The sequence below is a fragment of the Rhinopithecus roxellana genome, chromosome 17 (genome assembly GCF_007565055.1).
Source record: "Rhinopithecus roxellana isolate Shanxi Qingling chromosome 17, ASM756505v1, whole genome shotgun sequence".
NCBI lineage: Eukaryota > Metazoa > Chordata > Mammalia > Primates > Cercopithecidae > Rhinopithecus > Rhinopithecus roxellana.
The window spans coordinates 72,975,379-72,988,550 of NC_044565.1; the positions used below are offsets into that span (position 1 = coordinate 72,975,379).

Consider the following 13,172-nt stretch of genomic DNA (forward strand, 5'->3'; position numbering starts at 1 on the left):
TTCAACAATAAGGATGCCCCAGAGCCTGGGGCTCACTGGCCTGCAGAGAGTGTGGGCAGCTAAAGCTGAACTCAGCCCTTGGTTCCCATTCTCTGGTGATTTTATTCCACAATTGAGGACCCTAGAGTCTCCAGGCCAAAACGACCAAGTCTTATTAAAAAACCTATGTAGATTTCATCCCTGGGTTCATACCTGGTCCTGCATCCCCAGCCAGTTACTTCTTCACCTTTGACCTTGTCCTCTGAGGGTAGACTATATCCCTTGTACACACCCCTAGGCCCCAGGGGGACCATTTAGTGGGGAGTGACCCAGCTTGGATCTGTAGCCAGGGTGTGAAGAAATGGGGGCAGGCAAGACAGGAAGCCAGCACGATGTGTGTCCCACATTCTGGTGTGGAATCAGGAGTAGGAGCCTCCATTCATGCTCTTCCCAGTGCCCACAACATCAGGGAGGGGACTACTCTCTGGCATGGTCCTCCACCCTAGACCCTGACATGGGGGTACAACCTTCGTTCATCTTTTCATAAAGGTTGTCATTGGAAACTGGCCAAGAAGAAGAATCTCTCGCCACTCTCCCCTGTCAAGGTGGAGCTGATTTATGGTTTTAATGTTTACAGCCTGGAAGAGGAATTTCAGGGGCAGGTGTCTTCTGCCCTGATTAAACCTGTCTAAAAGAGCTCAGAGCCAGCCCTGACTCTCCAGCATCAGCAAGAGCACAGCTATGACATGTGGCCAGATTCTCCAAATTCATCTTCACCCTTATTCGTAGGATATGACTTTGGGCAACCTCTCCAAGCCTTGGTTTTGTCATTTTGACCTCGGCCCCTATCTGTACGATGGGATAATAGCAACATCTACTTAATAGGCTTTTATGTCACTTCCCTGATATGGCCTCTCAGAGACAAAAGAAGTGGGAGCAGAGAAGACTGAACAAACCATGTTTGGGGGTTTGAGGGGAGGATGTGACTCTGGACAGGCCAGCAGGCAGGACAAGTAGGAGGACAGAGGTGGGAAGAGGTGATGGGGGCAAAGCAGCTGTAAGAGGAGAGAATGCAACAAAGCCCAGTGTTAGCAGAAAGGGTTGGGAAGCAGGAAGACAGGAATAGTAGTTTATATGGGAAGCAGGAGTGGACACTGAAAAGAAGAGAAAGGCCATATAAGTCAGTGTATACTACACACACACACACACACACACACACAGGCACACATACTCAGGGAGATTATCTTAGCTGGCCTGGTCATGTGGATTTCTATCAGTCCCATGTGGGTTTAACACCTCCAGATTACTTGGAAATGTATCTGAGTCATGCTGTGAGCCCTGGAGGGCAGGGGCTGTGTCTCACCCAGCATCAGTCCACCTTGCATCTCAGCAGGAGTGGTCCCTGGACCACAGTACATTCTGTGAAATGGACTGAACATCGTCCTGTCGTGGAGTATTCCCCTAGCACCCCACATTCACACTGTGGTGACACCAACCCAGTTGTTCTCTCCAAGGCAGAGAGGAGGGGCAGCTCAATACCATCTTCCAGAGAAGACGCTTTGCTCACGTGTAGGCCATGCCCAGGATGAGTGTGAGTTGCCCGAAGATGACTGTTGTCCCTCCCCTTTTTCACATGACAGGAGGGTCATCTGGGATGGGCACTATTACCCTCTGGTCAAATAATGGCCTGACAACTCTCCTTGGGGCCAGGGCATTGCAGGGCCCCTCTCTGAGGCCCATAGAGACCTGGCTCCTCTCCTCCCACTTCCTTATGCAGCCAAAGGCGTCACGTACCAGAAAAGCCCCCTATTCTGCTGGAAACAGACCAAGCACACTCCTGCCCCAGGGAAAGGAGGAAGACAACACTCTGGCTGCTGCCTACCAGCGCTGCCCACACACAGATTCAGAAGAGAGGGATGTGTGTCACCTATTCACAACGTTTTGCAAAATGCCACTTGGGCAAATTATGTCACTCTCAGCCAAGCAGTCACGCCTAAAGCAAAATCAACACCTCAGTTTCCTTCCCCTTTTCCTGTCTGACTCAAGCAGCTCCCTCTCCTGCCCTACTGGAGCAGAGATATGGCTCCTGGAAAAGCCACTGCAAGTTGGAGCTGGGTTGAGATGCCTCAAGTACCAAGGCCAAGAGTCTGGCTTTTGTGGCAGACAATAGGAGCCATCGATGTCTGTGCTGAGACTGAAAACAACGGATTAGTGACCACATGCAACGTCAGGGTGGGGGCAGGGCTGCAGCCAGGGCAGCAGAAGCAAGTGGAGGCTGTTGCCATACTCTAACCCAGTGGCTCCCAACTGGGGTGGTTTTTCCCTCAGGGGGCATTGGGTCATGTCTGAGACACTTTTGATGGCCATGACTTGTGTTGACTTGTGTTGGGGGGAGGTGCTGCTGGCAAGAGTGGGCAGAGGCTAGGGATGCTGCTAGACCACCCACAACACACAGGGCAGCCCCTACAACAAAGAAATGTCCAGCTCAAATGTCAAGAGTGCTGAGATTGAGGAATGCTGATCCAGCATAAAGAAGTGAACACGGGATCTAAGAGCAGCCCTTCTGAGAAACGAGACAATGAAGGGTGCAAGAGAAAGAAGAGTTGCAGGAGCTGGACCAGGCTGGAACTGGGGGTCCTGGGAGAAGGGGGTCACGTGGAGAGAGCTAGTGGGACGAAGGAGGCAGCCAGGGTGCCTGACAGGTGCTCATGGCCATCTGTTGACTTGAGTCACAAGTGAGTTCAGTGTGGCCATGGACTCACTCAATCAGCCAGTGTTGAGAGAGATGGGTGATCTATACCTGCAGATCTGCAATTCCCAACCCTCTCCTGAGATCTCATAGCATCCTGTTCCCCAGAACAAAACGTAACCTCTTCAGCATGAGAAGAGAGACCAGGATTTGGCTCCTGCTTCCTCTCCAGCCACACCGTCTGCTGCTCCCTCCCCTCACATCCCACTCTCCAATGCTGCTCTCCCACAGCCCTGCAAAGGCAGCATCCTCACCAGCGTCCTTGCTCAGCTCCAGGTCTTTCCTGGGCCACCCTTTCTTCCCTTCCCAACCTGGCCTATTTCTACTCATCTCTGAGAATACAACTCATTTCCAAGTCCGGTTGGAAACCTTCGCTGAGCCTCACACCTAACTTGGATGCCATCTCTTGCAACTTGTATGGTACCCTGGACAAAACTCCATCCAGGACAGAGATTACATCATAATGGCTACTTTCTAGCTTATTTTTACTTTAGGCCCTTTGAGGGCTCCTTCAGGCCTGCAACCTAGTCTTTCATCTCTGCATCTTCATAGTTAACAGGCAAGTATCTGTTGAATAAATAAATGAATTCATGGATAGATAAAGATATGGAATTTGTGAATCAACAAACAGGAAACTGTCAAAGCTGGAAGCATGAAAAAAGTCTCCAAGAAATGGTTTGTAGAGAAAAGAACAGTGAGCTGAGAATCTTGGTGAATACCCGCCAGAAGGGTATGAGAGTGGGGGTGAGGAGTTAGCAAGGAAAACAAATGAAAGGAACAGGAATGTAGGAGAAGGGGGATCGCAGTGAGCCACAAAGCCAGGTGAGAAGTCATAGACAAATGTGTGTGTTTTTTTTTTTTTTTTTGAGGAGTTTCACTATTGTTGCCTGGGCTGGAGTGCAATGGTGTGATCTCAGCTCACTGCAACCTCCGCCTCCAGGGTTCAAGCAATTCTACTGCCTCAGCCCCCCAAGTAGGTGGGATTACAGGCGTGTGCCACCCTGCCTGGCTAATTTTTTGTATTTTTAGTAGAAATGGGGTTTCCCCATGTTGGCCAGGCTGGTCGTGAACTCCTGACTTTAGGTGATCCGCCTGCCTTGACCTCCCAAAGTGCTGGGATTATAGGTGTGCACCACTGTGCTTTAATGCAGTCCACAGGCCAAGTGCTACAAGACAGGCTGTGAATTTGTCAGTGACCTTTAAAATAACAGTTCTAGCCTCATATGGGAGAAGACTGTCCGGAAAAACATGGCAGGGAGGGGAAGGCACTCTGTCGATGAATCAAATAAAGCACGGGAAACCTTTCAGAGAAGGGACCACAAATGGTCCTGCAGACTTAGGGGAGGCAGGAGATGCAGAGGTGAAGCTGGGGATGAAGAAGGATGCTGCCCAGAGACAGGGTGGTGGACAGTGATGGTTTTACGAAATCTGATGTGATTACCTGCCAGTCAGAGCTAAATCAGCTGGGAGACTCACAGAGCAGGCATTCCTTCCTGTCCCAGGAGGCAGTGTCACCCAGCGGCAGCCTTCTCCCCCTTTGCATTTCACATCTGCGAACTAGCTGTGCCATTGGCCTTGCCTGACCCCGCCCACGGTTGCTGCCAGCAGGTAGGACACCAACTACAACAAACTCATTAAGCTCCTGCTAACTCAGTGGGCAATTTCCTGTGGGCAGGATGCTGCCTGTTAAGCTGTCTTTCAGAGGAACTCTATGCACTTGGAAAGCAAGCAGTGTAAGTAGAGTGGCAGAGTAGGAGGATGACACCTCTCATGCTCCACTACTGATCTCTGGGAATAAATAGGCATCTGATGTCACGTAAGAGCAGGTGATAGAGGCAGAGTCATCTGGCCGCCTCCCTCTACTATACACACAGTCCTGTATGCCCAGCCAGTTACTTTACCTGGGACTTTGCATCTTCGCCTTTGACCTTGGCACAGGAGCTCAACTTTAGGTTTGGGGTTTCTTGGTTGTTCTGCCTTTGAGATTCCAGGCACTTCTGTCTCTGTCGGATATTGCCCTTCTGGATGGAGGACTCCTTGGGGATGCTAGAGGAGAGTCACAGGGAGAGAGGAGAGTCCACTGCTCATTGGATTAGCAAGACTACCAGCTGGAGAGGGTGGGCAGTGTTCTGAGAATGGCAGGGCTGGGTTGTTACAAAAGATTTGCACAGCTCGGAGAAAGGCAGGGTGCCACTAAGAATGAGGCGGCAAGGAAAGACCCAGGAGCCACAGACGGGGATGAGTGCCTGCAATGGAGCTAGTGTCAGTGAGTCCATAAGCCAGGGCTCAAACACAAGCAGGCGAGAAATACTGCTACTGGCTAACCGCAATCCCTCATGCTACTGATTCAGTATAAGATCCCTCCTGGTTTTAGGAGTGAAGGGAGCCAACTGGTCTTCTTAGACCTCCAATATACATAAAAGCCCTCATCTAGTTGGTCACTGTCTATCTCTTCTCCAGACCAAGCCAGCTGAGGGCCTCTCCTTTCAGCCAGCCAAAGCTCCAACAGGTAGGACGGATACCTGAGTTCAGGGTAGACATTCTCCAGGTACCACTTGAAGCTCTGGCAGCGCAGATTCTTCCTCAGGTCCAATCTGCTCTCAACACTGGGGGCAACGAGGTTGTGGACACACACAAAGACAAAACACAGCTGTCAGAGGCAGGTGCCAGCAACGCCAGTCCAGACTGAGAGCACAAAGCGCAACTCATAGCCATGCTCTGTGCTCACATCTCTCTGGAGGGTGCTGGGGAAGTTAAGCAAGAACAGATTTCTATAACTGCAGACAGAGCTATGGAAACACTTAGCAATATCTCACAATGGTGCAGTAATGACAGTGAGGACTGGTGCTTTTACTTGAAGATGGAATTCGGGGGTGTTTTTCCTTTTCATTCGAAACAAAGCTGCAAGAACGTTCAGTGTGTTGTCAATAATTCACCGTTGGGGCTCTGGGTCTACTTAGTCACAATTCCTCTTTGGATTCTGCGGCCGAAACACCACTCCCCGCTGCCCCAGCCTCAAAAACCCTTTTATTTTGCTGTTTCTGGGGCCTGGTCATGTGTTTGTTCATCAGCTATTCATTGAGTACCTACTGTGTGTCAGGCATTGTACCCAATGTGGGATACTATGGAAAGCTTTTGAACAATAGGCAAAGATAATGAAATAACCTATCACAGCCCAGGTGACATAGGATGAGCAGGAGGGATCTATGGGAACAACTCAGAGGGGGATCCTTGCTTGTCGGGTCCATGGTGGTCAAGGTAGTCATGGTGATGCTGATATCTGGAAGGAAAAGGGGACATTATCTAGACAAACCAGAGGTAGGGGCCCCTGCTAGAGGCAGTGGGGAGAGCGAGATGAGCACATGTGAAGACATGAAAGAAGCTCTGCGGGCAGGAAGAGTGCTGCAGGATCTTAAAATAGATGTGTATGTGAATGTAGGGGTGGTGATTTGGAAGAGCAGAAATGGGTGAGTTGAAAGCAAAGACAGACCATAAAGGGTCCTGTGAGGCACTGCCAAGGAGTTTGGACTTGTTTAAAGGGCACTGGGATGAAACTGATGGGTTCTAAGCAGGGCAAGAGGTGGTTTGTACTTGGAGAGCATCTCAGTGCTGGTCCACAAATAGGTCTGATGGGCAAAGCTGGGGCCAGGGATGGTAGTGAGGAGGCAGCTGTGGAAACTCAGGTGCTGATCATGCTTTCAAACAGGGAAGTTGGGGGTGGGAATGAAGAACGACAAGCTGAGTGCCTCCACACCTCTCGGCACCCACCTAAGTTACATCCATGTCTTGTTCTTCCTGGGCAGACACATAGAGCTGGTCTTGCTTCCTGTCCAGCTCACTTCCTTCCACTCCCCACCTCAAGATTGCAGTAGAACTTCTTCTTACAGAGCACCAACCACAGCTCATCACCAGACTCTAAGCTCCATCGGGATGGGAAGGATGTCAGGTTTCTAAAATGCTGAATATTGGGTGTTTAGCAAGGGCCTGCGTGCTCACTGTATGATGGTACAGTGTTACCAAGACTTGGTGATCATTTGGATGGGAAAGAGAAGGAGAGCAATTCAAGGTTGACACCTAGATTTCTGACTTGGGCAACAGGTGCAAGGAAAACTCTTCACCGGGATGGGAAATATTGGATGAGGAGTAAGTTTAGGAGCAAATGTCATGAGTTCAGTTTAGGACTTGTTGAGTTGGAGGCGCCAGGGAGACATCCTGGTGGAGGTGTCCAGTTGATAATTGGATAGAAGGGATTGGAGCTCAAAGGCTAGGTTTAGCTAACAAATAGAGATGCAAATATCAGCAGCATAGATATAGTGCTTAATGCCAGGGAGAATATGTAGTCAGAAGAGGCTTTCTAAAGGACCTTCTGGCAAGACCACCATACGAGGAGTAGGAAGAGGAAGCAGCCTGCAAATGGGACCAAGCAAGCAATGCCTAGCAGCAGAAGAAACGCCATGCCTGCAGAGTTCTGGAAGCCTAGGGACCGGGGGACAGCAGAGGGGCCGGGGTAGGGAGAAGATTCATGCTGATGGGGCAGTGTAAGAGGACAGTACAGGGTGCAAGGAAGTCACGAGGGAGCCAGGTGGGAGCAGTCTCAGGGCTTGCGGGCCAGGAGCGAGGAGGGGAGTGGAGAGAGGAAAGCAGACCACTGCTTCGTGAAGCTGGGCACTGGAGGAGTGGAAAAGACAGAGCGTGGATGACGAGCAATGTTGGACTGAAGGAGCGTTTTTGTAGTTTGTTTTCTTTCCTTCCCCTCCTATTTTTTTTTAAGATGTAAGACATTTAATAAGTTTAAATGGTGATGGGAATAATACAGCAGAGGAGAGACCAGGGATCAGGGAGAGAGTGGAGGCACCCAGAGGGCAAAGCCCCCTAAAGAGCATGGTTCCCAAACTTGTCCCCATGTTAGAATCACCTGGTGTGGGGTCTTTAGAAAAATTCTACATCCCAGGCCACACCCCACAGCAAGTAAACCAACTCTCTGGAGGAGGGGCACAGACTGCAGTCAGTTGGAAACTCCCCAGGGGACTCCCATATGCAGACTAGTTTGGGAACCTCCTTGGTAGAACCTTGCTTCCCGAATTGTGGCACTCAGGCCGGGAGCATTGCATCACCCGCAGCTTATTAGAAATACAGACCTCCAGAGTCAGAATTTTCATTTTAACAAGATCCCCAGGAAATCTGCTTGCCCATTAATGTTTGAGAGGCCCTGCGCCAGGAGGCAAGAGGAGATGAATCCAGGCAGTGGGAACTCGATAAATGTTGATTTATGAATGAATGCAGCGATGAATGGTGCATCCGGAGTACAGGTGGAGGGATGGAGACCACAGCAGGAAGCACAGCCTGTCCTTTGAGACAAGAGACAGAGAAGGATGCTGCAGATGCAGTGAAGTTAATGGGTTGGTTTGTTTTGGGAAGTTGATGTCATCTATTTCATCTGTAAAACAGAAGGTGTCATCTGCTGCCAGTGAAAGAAGGGGGTGGACTAGGGGCTGGGAAGAGTGGAGATTTAATGAAGATCGAGGGAGAACGCTAGCTAGGAGAGGCAGCAGGGCCAGTGGGCAGACTGCAGGCCTTGCTGAGACTGACGACCATGGTGTATTATTAGTAGCACCAGCTGGCATTCCCAGTTCTGTTCAGCAGCCTGTGTGCACTGGAGGACAGGGTGCAAAGTCAGATTCATCCAAGGTTGAACCTGGAAGAACTGTGGGGATGGTGTTGCTAGATGGACAATAGCACAGAAGGTCTGAGGACAAGACCTTTTAGTTCAGTTTTTAAAAGAGTAGAATCCAAGCTAGAGAGGGAAGGCAGTGAGGGGGATGTGGTTGATATGGCCAACAGATTGGAAGTTCTGATGAGGACTGAAAATGAATGCCTTGGAGGTTTGGAGTGAGAGAACCTGAGGGGCGGCATGGATTTATGGTTTCAGAGGTGCAAACCATTTTGGTGGGTTCTGATTTAATCCTCCCACTCAGTGATGGGTTCAACCTATGAAGTTTAGGCTGCAAAAAAACCCATCTGCTCAACAGCCTTCGTATGATGAGTGGGTGATGTTAGCATGACAAAAAGTCGTTGGTTGCCCCCAAAGAAACATAAATGATAGCATTAGTGAAGGTGCTATTTTTCTCTACTCTAATCAGCCCCGGGCTGGGGAATGTAAGGTCATTCCAAGTTTTGAAATCAGACAGGTGTGGTTTGAGCCACCATCCCCCTCTGCCATGGTGTCATCTAGGGCAAGAAGCTTAACCTGTAGAAGCCTCAGCCTCCTCATCTGTAAACCAGAAGTCATTATGCCCATTCCTCAGAGTTGGGAGGATTAATGAGATGCCTTATGTAATGGTATCTAGCTTTTATTTATTTATTTTTAATTAATTAATTAATTTTTTTGAGATGGGGTCTCACTTTGTCGCCCAGGCTGGAGTGCAGTGGCATGATCTCGGCTCACTGCAACCTCCGTCTCCTAGGTTCAAGCGATTCTCCTGCCTCAGCCTCCCAAACAGCTGGGACTACAGGTACCCACCACCACACCTGGCTAATTTTTGTATTTTTAGTAGAGACGGGGTTTCACCATATTGGCCAGGCTCGTCTCGAACTCCTGACCTTGTGATTCACCCACCTCGGCCTCCCAAAGCGCTGGGATTACAGGTGTGAGCCATCACGCCCAGGCTGGTATCAAGCTTTTAATAAACATTCCTTTCTCTGTCCTCTCCTCCCATGAAACTTGAGCACTGCTGTAGAGGACATCTGTACACATGCTGTTCCTCCAAGGAAGGAGAGAACTTAGGTTTGGACGACGTAGAACTTGGAGGGAGGAAGTCCCACCTAGAGGGACTAAGGCTGTCATGTCCTGCCTCCTTCCTCTCTGCAAAAAGCAGGAAATATTGGTCCATTGCACAAGGCACAGCTCAGCTCCCCTAGAGCTGGCAGTCCAGGTTACCAGGAGCCATTCCATAAGAGCTGCCTAAAGCCCTGCACATCCAGAGCTGGGCAGAAGCTCTGAGGAACAGGAACGAAGCCACAGCCTTGGGCCCTGCGGGAGCACAGGGCAGCTAAACTGACTGGCCTATCAGCACGCATTTACATCGGTCCTATGAGCTGGGCTCTTTTGCACTCTCTGCCCTCCTCAACCTGAAGGAACACTTACTTCCCGAAGGGCCTCTCCAGGGCGAATGGCCGGGCAGCGTAATAGTATTGCTTGTATTCATCCATCCACACTTCAGCTGTCCGCTTGGTGTTCCTGGGAAGACAAGGAGTGACAAGGAGTGTCAGTAAGGGGCTGTCTGAGAGGCCCCATGAGTGTCAGTTAAAATACACATGTGTGGGCTGAGGTGGCAGCACCGCCTAGGTTCCACCATGATCAACCCACTATCATTCCTGTTCCCAGGGCACTGGGCCTAGCCAAGCCCCACCCAATCGCCAAAGGGGTCTTTGCCCCAAGACACAAGATTTTAGTACAGGTTGAGTATCCTTTACAAGAAATGCTTGGAACCAGAAGTGTTTTGGATTCAGGTGTTTTTGCTTTGTTTTGTTTTGCTTCTGGAATATTTGCATACACATAATGAGATATCTTGGGGACGGGATTCACATCTAATCTAAACATGAAATTCATTCATGTTTCACATACACCTTATACACATAGCCTGAAGGTAATTGTATTTTTCCCTTGGGGATGCTGAATAAACTGTGGGTTGTCTGCCTGCATTTTGACTGCCATCCATCACATGAGGTCAGGTGTGGAATCTTCCACCTGCCGCATCATGTGGGTGCTCAGAAAGCTTCAGATCTTTGAGCATTTTGGATTTTAGATTTTTGGATTAGGGATGCTCACCTCTAATAACAACAAACCTTTTCCCCAAAAGATACAGACCAGGGAAATCATGCCAGAAACTGAACTTCTGTGGCTCTCAAAGAAATAGGGAGAAAAGGCTCAGGAACCCGACACATCCCTTCACTGCCAGTAACCGAGAGTGCAAAGGCAAGGCCTGCGCGGGCATCTGGCCTCTGGCTGTCCTCGGGCTCTTGTTCTGGGTTCTGTCCCTTACCATAGTGGAAGTGCTCAGGTCCCAGCTCTCCAAGGGGAAAGTCGGCACACACAGGTCTTCCTGCAGGCCGTGCAGTTAGCCTGCTGCAGGTGTAAAGAACTAAGTAATAAGGCTTCCCTTTCCAGACTTTTTGCTAGCACTCTAATTTTTAAAATCAGGTTATCTGCACTGACTCTGACCCCACAAATCACAGAAAAGGAGATAGACAGAGAGACACACACTAAGGATGATATCCCTCAGCCATCAGGGGCACTAGAAAGAGCCCCAGAAAAGAGAGAAAAGATGTCAGAAAACAGTTAGGTGGCTGGTGGCCTGGGCAGCAGTGGTATCTGCTGAGGTCAGGTAAGGGAACTTGGGGCCTAACTGAAAAGGGGGTGCTCTTTCAGATGCTAACTCTAGCGCACAAGCATTCAAGAGAAGAGGGTGGCAAGCCCTTCTAAGCTGGGACCTGCAACGACAATTTGTGCACACACAGCCTTGTCCATGGGGCACCAGAGGCAGTTAACAGCACCTCCCTGGCCCCTTCCACTGCCAAGCCATCAGCACATTGGAAGCTGCTTTTCAGACATCCATGCCACAATCCTGTAGAAACTGAATGACCTACCAGTGGCATGCAGGATGTCCACTGGCCAGGACCCAGTCTCAAAGACAATGACTGTCTGGAGCCCCAGGCTCTGCCCCTCATTCCCAGGCTGGCCCCTCTCCAGGCGGCCACATGGCTCCTGCACAGCCACCACCCCCCTGTGCCAGACGTCCCCAGCTCACCTTTACTTTTTAAAACCTGAGGCTGAGGCAACCCTGCCTTTGCTCCCCACTGCTTCCTGGCCTGCTGATTTTCTCATTGCCCTACCCTTGCCCTTCACGTTTTTGCAAAAGGTGTGGCCAATTTTCCCATTGCTCAAACCCATGTCTCCTCCAGGACAGTTGTGTTGGGGTGGCTGTGTCAGGACGTGATGACACAGCTCCCCCTACCCCAATGGATCAAATGACAGAAAAAAAGGAAGAGGGGACCAAGTGGAGGAGTGAAGCTATCAGATGACAAGAGACAGAGGGTGGGGGAAAGAGAGAGAATCAAGAGGAAAAGAGGCAAAGATGGAACAAATTATTCTGAAAGGAGAAGAGAAAGATCGAAAGAGGAGAAATTGAGGAAAAAAGAGTGGATGAAGGGAGGAAGCAGGGAACAGCCAAGTGGGCACCCTTGGGTCTCTGAGTCCTGGTAAGAACCACCCCCCAGACAGGAGAAGAGAGCGTAACAGCAGACAGGAGCCCAGGGTCTCAGGCCCTGCTCCAGCCTGGACCCTTTGACTGTGCTGACCAGGCCCTGGAGCAGGCACCTAAGCTACATCCCTTGGGCCTTCCCATTCCCCTGCATCTGCCCAAAGACCTCTCCCCTAGTGACCCAGCCTGAAGGTGGGGCAGCGGCTCTTCTAGAACTCCAAGGTAAAAAGGGCTGCCTTCTTCCATCCCACAAAACCCCAAATATCTGGAGCCCATGCCCTGTAGGAGGGCACTGATGGGTGACTTGAAGCCCACGAGGCCTCATGTGGGGCCTTCCAAAGCCTCAGAAGTATTAGGGAAGCCTCCAGCCCTAATGCTGGACATGACAGGCCTGCCCTCCCTACCCAAGCAGAGTCTGGGTAGGACAAGGTGCAGCCCCAGCCAGTCCAAATCACACAGGCAGCCTAACAGAGCACCAGGGACGGCTGCAACCCTTACCAGCAGCCGCCCAGCCATGGCTGCCTGTGCTGCTGCCCACCCGCACTGAGCCCCTGGGCACTTACTTTATATACGTGTTGGCATTTCCATCAGGAAAAACGTACGGGTGCTTCTTCCGGAAGACGTGCCCCACTCGGCTGCAGGGGACGATCTCTAGGCTGCCCCCGCACATCCACACTCGGAAGGAGATTTCTGCAAGACAGTCACGCCCCTCCTATGACCTCTTATTACTGCCGCTTTGAGGCCTCAGGTCTAATGAAACGGTGAGGGCCCCGCAGAGGCCAAAGAACAGACTCTGCAGCCAGTCTGTAGGCTCCACTGGCTGAGAGACCTCAGTTTCTCCATCCATAAGTGGGAATAGTCCTACCACTTCGGAGGGTGGTATAAGAGAGCAGGGAAACAGTACCAACCAGCACGCTGGCCTCTGGAGCATATTCAGGGGCCAGCATGGCAGGGCAGGGGCTCTGCTGCAATGTCTTAGCCTGGAAAGGAGGAGTCTTGGGGCACCAAGAGAATTGCCTTCTAACTTGCAGAAGAATTCACTGTGGAAGTCTGGTTAGATGCACTCCCTGTGATCCCAGAGGGTTAGAGTCAGGACCAAAGAGAAAGAAATTTCAGTCGAGAATACAGGAGAATTTTCTAACAATCAGGGACCAGGTAACCATTGTGAGAAGACTCGGGACAGG

General features: G+C 50.6%; 1 protein-coding gene across 2 annotated transcripts in view; it reads right to left on the reverse strand.

Annotated features, from left to right (window-relative positions):
* GALNT14 (polypeptide N-acetylgalactosaminyltransferase 14) overlaps positions 1-13,172 on the reverse strand; it is a 236,785-nt gene that overhangs the window by 9,109 nt on the left and 214,504 nt on the right. Inside the window, exons 10-13 of one of the 2 annotated variants that reach the window (XM_010360099.2) lie at positions 12,552-12,678; positions 9,873-9,965; positions 5,251-5,334; positions 4,630-4,774 (exon numbers count right to left, since the gene is read on the reverse strand). In XM_010360099.2, coding sequence (XP_010358401.1) covers positions 4,630-4,774; positions 5,251-5,334; positions 9,873-9,965; positions 12,552-12,678 — 449 coding nt within the window. The remainder of the gene's footprint in view (positions 1-4,629; positions 4,775-5,250; positions 5,335-9,872; positions 9,966-12,551; positions 12,679-13,172) is intronic. The other variant, XM_030921778.1, reaches the window with a different exon arrangement.